This window comes from Neophocaena asiaeorientalis, unplaced genomic scaffold (assembly GCF_003031525.2).
Source record: "Neophocaena asiaeorientalis asiaeorientalis breed wild unplaced genomic scaffold, Neophocaena_asiaeorientalis_V1.1 scaffold879, whole genome shotgun sequence".
Classification (NCBI taxonomy): domain Eukaryota; kingdom Metazoa; phylum Chordata; class Mammalia; order Artiodactyla; family Phocoenidae; genus Neophocaena; species Neophocaena asiaeorientalis.
Genome location: NW_020175527.1, coordinates 211,400 through 222,506, shown reverse-complemented (window position 1 = coordinate 222,506; position 11,107 = coordinate 211,400). Strand labels below are relative to the sequence as shown.

The 11,107-nt window shown below is 38.4% G+C and overlaps 1 protein-coding gene across 1 annotated transcript in view; it reads right to left on the bottom strand.

Annotated features, from left to right (window-relative positions):
• UBE2Q2 (ubiquitin conjugating enzyme E2 Q2) overlaps window positions 1–11,107 on the bottom strand; it is a 65,500-nt gene that overhangs the window by 24,499 nt on the left and 29,894 nt on the right. The window contains exons 7-8 of the mRNA XM_024768978.1: window positions 10,901–10,961; window positions 10,057–10,147 (exon numbers count right to left, since the gene is read on the bottom strand). Of these exons, the coding sequence (XP_024624746.1) occupies window positions 10,057–10,147; window positions 10,901–10,961 (152 nt within the window). The remainder of the gene's footprint in view (window positions 1–10,056; window positions 10,148–10,900; window positions 10,962–11,107) is intronic.

The following is an 11,107-nucleotide window of genomic DNA, read 5'->3' as shown; positions in this document are numbered from 1 at the left end:
ATGAAAAAGGAGAAGTAAAAACTTACACTGCAGAAATACAAAGGATCATGAGGGATTACTACAAGCAACTATACGCCAATAAAATGGACAACCTGGAAGAAACGGACAAATTCTTAGAAAACCAAATCTTTCTGAGACTGAACCAGGAAGAAATAGAAAATATAAATAGACCAATCATGAGCACTGAAATTGAAACTGTGATTAAAAATCTTCCAACAAACAATAGCCCAGGACCCAATGGCTTCACAGGTGAAGTCTATCAAACATTTAGAGAAGAGCTAACACCTAGCTTTCTCAAGCTCTTCAAAAATACAGCAGAGGGGGCTTCCCTGGTTCATGGGAAAGGAAATAGTCAATCAAGTCTAGGAAGCGCAGAGTCCCATACAGGATATATCCAAGGAGAAACACGCAAAGACACATATTAATCAAAGTAACAAAAATTAAATACAAAGAAAAAATATTAAAAGCAGCAAGGGAAAAGCAACAAATAACATACAAGGGAATCCCCATAAGGTTAACCACTGATCTTTCAGCAGAAACTCTGCAAGCCAGAAAGGAGTAGCAGGACATATTTAAAGTGATGAAAGGGAAAAATCTACAAACAAGATTACTCTACCCAGCAAGGATCTCTACCCAGCAAGGATCTCATTCAGATTCAGTGGAGAAACTAAAACCTTTACAGACAACCAAAAGCTAATAGAATGAGGCCACCATCACCCTGATACCAGAACCAGACAAAGATGTCCCAAAAAAGAAAGCTACAGGCCAATATCCTGATGAACACAGATACAAAAACCCTCAACAAAATACTAGCAAACAGGGCTTCCCTGGTGGCGCAGTGGTTGAGAATCTGGCTGCTAATGCAGGGGACACGGGTTCGAGCCCTGGTCTGGGAAGATCCCACATGCCGCTGAGCAACTAGGCTCGAGAGCCACAACTACTGAGCCTGCGTGTCTGGAGCCTGTGCTCCGCAACAAGAGAGGCCGCGACAGTGAGAGGCCCACGCACAGCGATGAAGAGAGGCCCCCACTTGCCACAACTAGAGAAAGCCCTCGCACAGAAACGAAGACCCAACACAACAAAAATAAATTAATTAATTAATAAACTCCTATCCCCAACATCTTCTTTAAAATACTAGCAAACAGACTCCAACAGCACATTAGAAGGATCATACGCCAGGATAAAGTGTGGTTTATCCCAGGAATGCAAGGATTCTTCAGTATACCCAAATCAATCAATGTGATACACCATATTAACAAATTGAAGAATAAAAACCATATGATCATCTCAATAGATGTAGAAAAAGCTTTTGACAAAATTCAACACCCATGTATGATAAAAACTCTCCAGAAAGCAGGCTCAGAGGGAACCTGCCTCAACATAATAAAGGCCATATATGACAAACCCACAGCCAACATCGTCCTCAATGGTGAAAAACTGAAACCATTTCCTCTAAGATTAAGAGCAAGACAAGGTTGCCCACTCTCACCACTATTATTCAACATACTTTTGGAAGTTTTAGCCACAGAAATCAGAGAGAAAAAGAAATGAAAGGAATCCAAATCGGAAAAGAAGTACAACTGTCACTATTTGCAGATGACATGATACTGTGCAGATGACATGATACTATACATAGAGAATCCTAAAGATGCTACCAGAAAACTACTAGAGCTAATCAATGAATTTGTAAAAGTAGCAGGATACAAAATTAATGCAGAGATCTCTTGCATTTCTATACAATGACAATGAAAAATCTGAAAGAGAAATTAAGGAAACACTCGCATTTACCACTGCAACAAAAAAAATAAAATACCTAGGGATAAAACTACATAAGGAGACAAAAGACCTGTATGCAAGGAATGAAGACACTGATGAAAGAAATTAAAGACAATATAAACAGATGGAGAGATATACCATGTTCTTGGATTGGAAGAATCAACATTATGAAAATGACTATACTACCCAAAGCATCTACAGATTCAATGCAATCCCTATCAAACTACCACTGGCATTTTTCACAGAACTAGAACAAAAAATTTCACAATTTGTATGGAAACACAAAAGACCCCGAATAGCCAAAGCAATCTTGAGAACGAAAAACAGAGCAGGAGGAATCAGGCTCCCTGACTTCAGACTATACTACAAAGCAACAGTAATCAAGACAGTATGGTACTGGCACAAATACAGAAAGACAGATCAATGGAACAAGATAGAAAGCCCAGAGACAAACCCACACACATATGGTCACCTTATCTTTGATAAAGGAGGCAAGAATATACAGTAAAGAAAAGACAGCCTCTTCAATAAGTGGTGCTGGGAAAACTGGACAGCTACATGTAAAAGAATGAAATTAGAACACTCCCTAACACCATACACAAAAATAAACTCAAAATGGATTAAAGACCTGAATGTAAGGCCAGACACTATAAAACTCTTAGAGGAAGACACAGGCAAAACACTCGATGATATACATCACAGCAAGATCCTTTTTGACCCACCTCCTAGAGAAATGGAAATAAAAACAAAAATAAACAAATGGGACCTAATGAAACTTAAAAGCTTTCACACAGCAAAGGAAACCATAAACAAGACAAAAAGACAACCCTCAGGATGGGAAGAGATATTTGTAAATGAAGCAACAGAGAAACGATTAATCTCCAAAATATACAAGCAGCTCATGCAGCTCAGTAACAAAAAAACAAACAACGCAATCCAAAAATGGCCAGAAGACCTAAATAAACATTTCTCCAAAGAAGATATACAGATTGCCAACAAACACATGAAACGATGCTCAACATCACTAATCATTAGCGAAATAAAAATCAGAACTACAATGAGGTATCATCTCACACTGGTCAGAATGGCTATCATCAAAAAATCTACAAACAATAAATGCTGGAGAGGGTGTGGAGAAAAGGGAACCCTGTTCCACTGTTGGTGGGTATGTAAATTGATACAGCCACTATGGAGAACAGTATGGAGGTTCCTTAAAAAACTAAAACTAGAACTACCATACGACCCAGCAATCCCACTACTGGGCATATACCCTGAGAAAACCGTAATTCAAAAAGAGTCATGTTGGGCTTCTCTGATAGCGTAATGGTTAAGAAGCTGCCTGCCAATGCAGTGGACACGGGTTCAAGCCCCGGTCTGGGAAGATCCCACATGCCACGGAGCAACTAAGCCTGTGTGGCCCAACTACTGAGCCTGCGCTCTAGAGCCCATGAGCCACAACTACTGAGCCCGCGTGCCTGGAGTCCGTGCTCCACAAGAGAAGCCATCACAATGAGAAGCCCACATACCGCAATGACGAGTAGCCCCCGCTTGCAGCAACCAGAGAAAGCCCACACACAGCAATGAAGACCCAACACAACCATAAATAAATAAATAAATTTATTAAAAAAACAAAAAGAGTCATGTACCACAATGTTCACTGTAGCACTATTTACAATAGCCAGGACATGGAAGCAACCTAAGTGTCCATCGACAGATGAATGGATAAAGATGCAGCACATACATGTAATGGAATATCACTCAGCCATAAAGAGAAACGAAATTGAGTTATTTGTAGTGAAGTGGATGGACCTAGAGTCTGTCATACAGAGTGAAGTAAGTCAGAAAGAGAAAAACAAATACCATATGCTAACACATATATACAGAATCTAAAAAAAAAAAAAAAGGTTCTGAAGAACCTAGGGGCAGGACAGGAATAAAAGACGCAGGCGTAGAGAATGGACTTGAGGACACGGGGACGGGGAAGGGTAAGCTGGCACGAAGTGAGAGAGTAGCACTGACATATATACACTACCAAATGTAAAATAGCTAGCTAGTGGGAAGCAGCTGCGTAGCACAGGGAGATCAGCTAGGTGCTTTGTGACCATCTAGAGGGGTGGGATAGGGAGGGTGGGAGGGAGACACAGAGGGAGGGGATATGGGGATATATGTATACATATAAGTGATTCACTTTGTTATACAGCAGAAACTAACACAACATTGTAAAGCAACTATACTTCAATAAAGATGTTTAAAACAAAAAAAAGACTTAAAGACAACATGATCAGAAAACAAGAAGCAAACTACAGACAAAACTACAAGGGGTCAAAATAAGAGAGTTATCAGACACAGATTTTAAAATAACTATGCTGAGTATGTGTAAGAAAAGGCAAGATTGAAAACCCTGGCAGAAAATTAAAATTATAAAAATGAACTATATAGGAATTCTGAAGCTTAAAAATACAGTTACTGAAATTAATAACTTAATGGATGAGTTTACTACCATGGAGACTTGGAAGAGAAATTCAGTATGCTAGAAAAATAGGTCAGAAAACATCCCAAATGAAGCCAAGTGAGAGAAAAATGTGGAAAATGCAGATAATAAACAAGACATAGGGAAATGTATTGAAAAGGCTAATCATATATGTAGAGTCCTAGAATGGGACAGATGCAATATTTGAAGAGATAATGCCTGATAATGTCTGAAAATTTACCAGAACTGATTAAAGACTTCATGAGATTTACGCACTATAAATACTTCAAGAGAAACAATGGAAGCTATAATAAGGGAATGATATCTTTGAGGTGCTGAAAGAAAGGAATCTCCAACCTAAAAATCTATACACAATAAAAATACTTTCCAGGGGCTTCCCTGGTAGCACAGTAGTTGGGAGTCTGCCCGACAATGCAGGGGACGGGGGTTCGAGCCCTGTTCTGGGAAGATCCCACATGCCGCAGAGCAACTGGGCCCGTGAGCCACAACTACTGAGCCTGCGCATCTGGAGCTTGTGCTCCACAACAAGAGAGGCCGCGAGAGTGAGAGGCCCGCGCACCACGATGAAGAGTGGCCCCCACTTGCCGCAAGTAGAGAAAGCCCTCGCACAGAAACGAAGACCCAACACAGCCAAAAATAAACACATAAATAAATAAAATTCACCTCTTAAAAGAAGAAAATTTAGGGCACTGAAAATTATATATATAAAAAAAATACTTTCCAAAAGTGAAGTCCAAATAAAGATATTTTCCTATAAGCAGACCCACACTGAAGGAAACAAAAAAGGATATTCTTCACGCAAGAGAAAGAAGATCCTAGATGGAAACCTGGAGAATAAAGACCATGAAAAGAGCTAATATGTACAAAGATCCAAATGAATACTGAAGAATTATGTAACAATAATGTATAAGGTTTTAGATAAATATAGAACTAAATGCATGACAACAACAGCACGTATTTGGCAGGGTGTACATGTTCTAAGGTCTTTGCCTTGACAAGGAAAAGGAAAAACACAAATTAACAAATTTATATTATACTTTGACAAGCTAAGGATATGTATTATAATTGTAAGGTAGTAAATCAGAGTAAAGAATGATAAGCACCAAGCTAACAGAGGTGGGAAACTGGAGTAATAATAAAAAAAACCCAAAAAAACATCCAAAAGAATGTGGGGGAAAAAAGCATGGAGCAAGGACAAGTAAATGAGACAGATTTAAACCCGAATAGCAATACCAACATTAAATGCAAATAGATAATTGCTCCAATTAATCTGACAACGATCATCAGACCTGATAAAGATATATAATGGCAAGATGAGAGAATAGAACCTCAGCTAACCCTCTGGCTGCACAATTCTGTTTTAAATTTTCAGTCCTGGAAACTGAGGTTTCCAAAAGAATAAAACTTTTTCTCTCAATGAACTGAAGTAAAGATGGTAGCTGAAGTGGCCAAGAATGTTAGAGGTCAGTCTCTAGTGGCCAGGAGGCCAAGAAGGCTACCCCTCACTTTCCTACAACAGAGGAGCAGAGTAAACAGCATACTGCCTCCATGAAGATATGTCAGGAAGTCTAAGAGAAATTACTTCTGATTTCTGTGTTCAAATAAATGAGAATTAAGAAACTAACACCTCTTAAAAAATCAATTTGCAAGTAAAAGAGCTAAACAAACATTTGTTTCATCCAGTTATTTCTAAGGAACACAAAACTACAGTTTTAACTGGAAAAATAACCAGCATAATTCCAGTACCTTACTACCCATCCTCAAGTAAGATTCTGAGGAACATGTAAACTATGTAAATTCAATCCTAATTGGAGAGGGAGATAAAAAAGCACACTTCTGACAGCTAAAACAGATAATCTTAGCTATCTACTGCAAGGCAGAAAAAGAAGAAATCTACCCACAAAAGAAATCAGCTTAATGACAGTTATTACAATCTACTTCCAAATAAGTAGCTTACCTTTCATCTACAACTTAACAGATAAAGAAAGGCATAGATGCAAAGCTTGGTAAAGTACAACTTCATTTAATTTCCTATATTTCAGATCTTTAAATATGTGATCCCAAATGAGTGACTACCACACCTTGTTTTTATATATATAAATTTATTTATTTTATTTATTTTTGGCTACATTGGGTCTTCATTGCTGCATGCGGGCTTTCCCTAGTTGCAGCGAGGGGGGGGCTACTCTTGGTTGCATTGCACGGGCTTCTCATTGCATTGGCTTCTCTTGTTGCGTAGCACGGGCTCTAGGCACGCGGGCTTCAGTCGTTGTGGCTCACGGGCTCTAGAGCACAGGCTCAGTAGTTTGGGCGCACAGGCTTTGTTGCTCCACGGCATGTGGGATCTTCCCAGACCAGGGCTCGAACCCGTGTCCCCAGCATTGGCAGGTGGATTCTTAACCACTGTGCCACCAGGGAAGCCCCAAAACCTCTTTTAATTGATTATGTGACAGTGAGAACTCCCTTCATTTTAAGTAATCCTTCAGATTAACTATTCTACATCAAAACACAAGGATTCTATTCCATAAACTCTGTACCTTGGAACTCAGTAATCAAGATTTTACAGAAATAAAAAGGCGTGGGGTTGTGGGGGGGTTGTTTACAGGCATTGGTGGGTGGGGTGGAGGAAGGTTTCTGTTTAAATAGATATGCAAGAGGGAATTCCCTGGTGGTCCAGTGGTTAGGACTCTACGCTTTCACTGCCAAGGGTCCGGGTTCAGTCCCTGGTTAGGGAACTAAGATCCTGCAAGGAACTAAGATCCCACAAGCCGTGCAGTGTGGCCAAAAAAAAAAAAAAAAAAAGATATGCGAGCTATTGTGGTATACTAACTCAGAAACTAAGAACCTCAGGTTTTACAAGGATGTCATAAAGTTATCCGATTTCCAAATCAACATCTTGGGCTTCCAAGCTATTCTCAGCCATGAGGCACATTCTATTTTTAAAAGACTAGAGCCATCCATCATCAGATGGCTCTAAATAGTTATACATCACCTCCTTATATTGAATTGAAAATTGTCTCTTTACAGTTTGACTTACTAATTCTATTGTCATGCCTTGTGTTCATCAAAAACTAATCAAACTAATATTTATACACATACAGCCCTTCAAATAGTTGAAGACAAGATATCAGGAACCCCCATGTTCTCCTCTCCAAATCTATAATTTCACCTGCTATCTTAGGACATGGTATGGAATCTTTCTAATCCTTGCTACTATTCTCTAAATAAACCCAGATTTGTCTAAATAAACCCTTCTTAAAGTACTACCTCAAAATTCAACTCAGTAGATCAGATGTGGCCTGAAAAGCCAGACCACCACTTCCTTACCAAGTTGCTGACACATCTAACAGGTCCCATTCCCTCCTACCCCTTCCCCATCCTTGTGTCATGTTACATCTCAAGTTTCACTTTCTTACTCTTCATGACCCTCAAGTTGTCACCATGGCCATCCAAGGCCCTAAATACTGTTCATGCTCCTTCTGTGACTCCTTCTTTCTGAGTCATACTTGCTAATCCTCCAAAGTCTATGAATCCCGATACTAGTAACTTGGCAATTGAGTTTAAGATCCTCTTAGTAAGGTCAGTTAGCTCAAGGCAATCACATTCTTCCCAGGCCTCTCAAGAAATACTTCAACCCTAGCAAAGGCCCTTCTTTCTGGTATCAGGAACCATGGTTCAGAAACAAATCCAACAGAATTTCAGCCATTTACCTCCCAGATCATCCCCTCCCTGAAGTTCTACCTAGAGCAGGAAAATATAATGAAAACGCTATCTGCAGTCACAAGACCTTCAGTTTCCTGGTCAAGATTTCAGATTCCCTTAGAAGATATCTCTGAAAGACGAAGTAAGAGGGGAGGGGCCCACATCAGTCTTCAAAGATATTGATAAGCTTGGTGTTGGGCCTATGGGAATATGACTTAATATGATTGCTTAGATTTCAGGTTAAAAATATTTTGCATGTATTTTTTAAAAAGATACATTCCTAGGGTTTTTTTTCACCATATGCATCAGTAAAAATACAGTCACTAGCAATGTCAGTAAATATATACCAGATTCACTCTCTAGGAAGACAACCCAGTTGATAGCCACAATAATTTCTACAATAACAAAGCTGTGGGAAAACAATGACATTTGACATTTGGGCTATTTGAAGAAAGTTCAATCATAAATGAGGATATAAGCCCAAACAAGAATATACACACACAAAAGCTAAGTAAGCAGCTTTCAGAAAAATTACCCTTTTTGCAAGTATAAAAGTATCCTTTCATGTCTTTTGTTTTCTTCCTTCAAAACATCTCATATCCATCTATTCTCACCTATTCCTACCACTACCAACCTTCATTGCTCTTTGCCCAGATTAAAATCAAAGTCCCCAACTAGTCTCCCAGAAATCTACTCTATCCTATCTACTCTGATGCTGAAGGCATACTAATTCTTTTTTAAAAATAAAATAAAAAGCCTAACAGATCAATCATGCCCCTGCCTAAAAACCTCTGTTGGCTTTTTACTGCATTAAGGTAAGCTCCCAGACTCTTCATCATGATCTCCAAAGCCCTATAGTTTTCCTCACAGATTTCTCCCCAGAAAGACTACAGGCTCTTGAAGAACAGGGATTATTTAGATGCCCCATGTCCTCAAGCCTTCTATAGCACCTAGTGCATTGAAGTCCACCTAACTGAAATGGGGGGGGGGGAGTTTATCTGCAAGACAACTGCTACACAATTTTTTCTCAATTTCAAAGAACAGGTCAAAAAGAAGCTCCAAATAATTAAAATATAACCCCTTAGAAACACTTCCTAGTTTTTTTAAACAAAAATTTAAAACCACTACATTTTACCTAGATTCCATTGCTTTAACCTTTATTTTTTAGCATCTTTTAAAAACAAATATAACACATAAATTTAGAAAAGTGCATAAAATATAAAGGTACACCATTACAAACTAGCATGAAATAGTATCCATGCAACTACCACCCTGGTCAAGAAACAGACTACAGTCAATAAACAAGAAGCCCCCAGGTGTCCCTTTCAGCTCACGACTCCCTCCCCGCTTAGCTAGATGTACTTGCTATCCTAAACTGTATGGTAATCACATCTTCGTTTCTCTTGATACTTTTATTGCCCAAGTATGAATCCATAAATATTTCTCATTTTTGTTCCACTAAGAAGCCTTTTTAGAATAATTTTTTCCTAACTCCTCCCCATCCTGCTCCCCGACAAAACTTTTAATACCACAGACATACTGTGTATCTATTTATGTATCGTGGCCCTTTGAAGGGCTACAGACTATTGTAATATTTAAGACTTTTTCATTCCAAGGACCAATTTTCACCCCATTCGGGGGAATACTGCCTCCGATGAGAAGGCATGCTTAAATAATATAATTCAGTTTTACCTGTTTTTGAGCTGTACTAATGAAATTGTACAAAACATGTTTTGGGAATATGGTTTCTTTTGCTCAACACTGTGTTTAAGATTCATCTATCTTGTTGCACATAGCTCTATTCCGTTTTATGAATACCACAGTGCTCCATTCTATTGGAACAGACACTTGGGTTATTTTTATTTGAGGCTATTATAAACAATGCTGCTTTGAACATTCTTGTGTTTGTCTCCTGGTGCATCTAAGTACTCATTTCTTGCAGGTTATATGTCTAGGAGGAGAATTCCTGGACCACAGGATATGAGTATCTTCTACTTTACCAAGTTATACCAAACGGTTTTCCAAAGCAATTGTACAAATATACGTTGCCATTAGAAGCATATGGAGTCCCCTTACAATTTTCTTACCTTAAAAGAGAAGTTAAGCAAAATATATTCTATGCCTTCTTTTTCTTTTAAGATCTGAAGATCACTGTGCAAAGGACTATCAGGATCAACCCTAAGAATTACAAAACAAAAAACAGTTCAAACAAAAAGTCAGATTTTTTTTCTCACTAAACTCAAAAATAAACCATTCCAAGAGCTAAAACAGAGCCCCTAGGGTAAATTCCAAACAGAGAAGGTCTAAAGCTGCTCTACGGTTCCTGGAAAAACAAATTAACTATAGCCTCCAACGCCTTGGGATTAAATGTCCAAAAAGAGATCACAGTATTCTACACCTACTCTCCTAAGGGCATGCAAAGTTAGCAGTTATTCTAAAGGAAAGGGTCATATGTACACAATCTTCTCAAGAAAGTCTGCTTCTCTCAAACTGTATTATTAGACAAGGGGTTCAAGGAGAGAAATTTACCATGGACAAGACCAGAAAAAGTGAAATCACTAAAAAAATCTAAATTTGTCTACAACTGTTCTATATATTCAGGCCCTACTCAAATTTCTTATTTCAAATATAAACTGGTTGTCACAGTCAATCTCATCAAGTTATTTATACACTTTTGTTTGTATAGTTCCTAATTGTCTCATTAACTCCATGAAACACTTTTTCCCACAGCTGGCTCTTCTTTTTCTCCTCCTTCTTTCTCACTTTACTTATTAAGCCCAAGAATCAGCTCATTTTAACAACCTAAGAACTATTTCTACAGAAACAGTAAGTAAAAGCCACAGTAAATAGGTATCAAATTAAGGGGGAAAAAAATCTCCACTGTGATAGTCTACCATTAAAAAGAGTGGGTTAGCATAAAAAAGCACTTACTTCTGCAGTTTAACATGCCAGTCATATAAACTGTCATTTATGAGTTCCACTGAATAAATCCCTGTAAAGGTATAGGGCATGTTAGTTACTCTTCATTTGATCTTATAACTATTGCTCTGGTGTAAATATATACACTAAATAGCCAACAAAAGCTACAAATTTTGCCATTAAAACATGGAACAACTAAGCTGTATTATAAATAGTTTG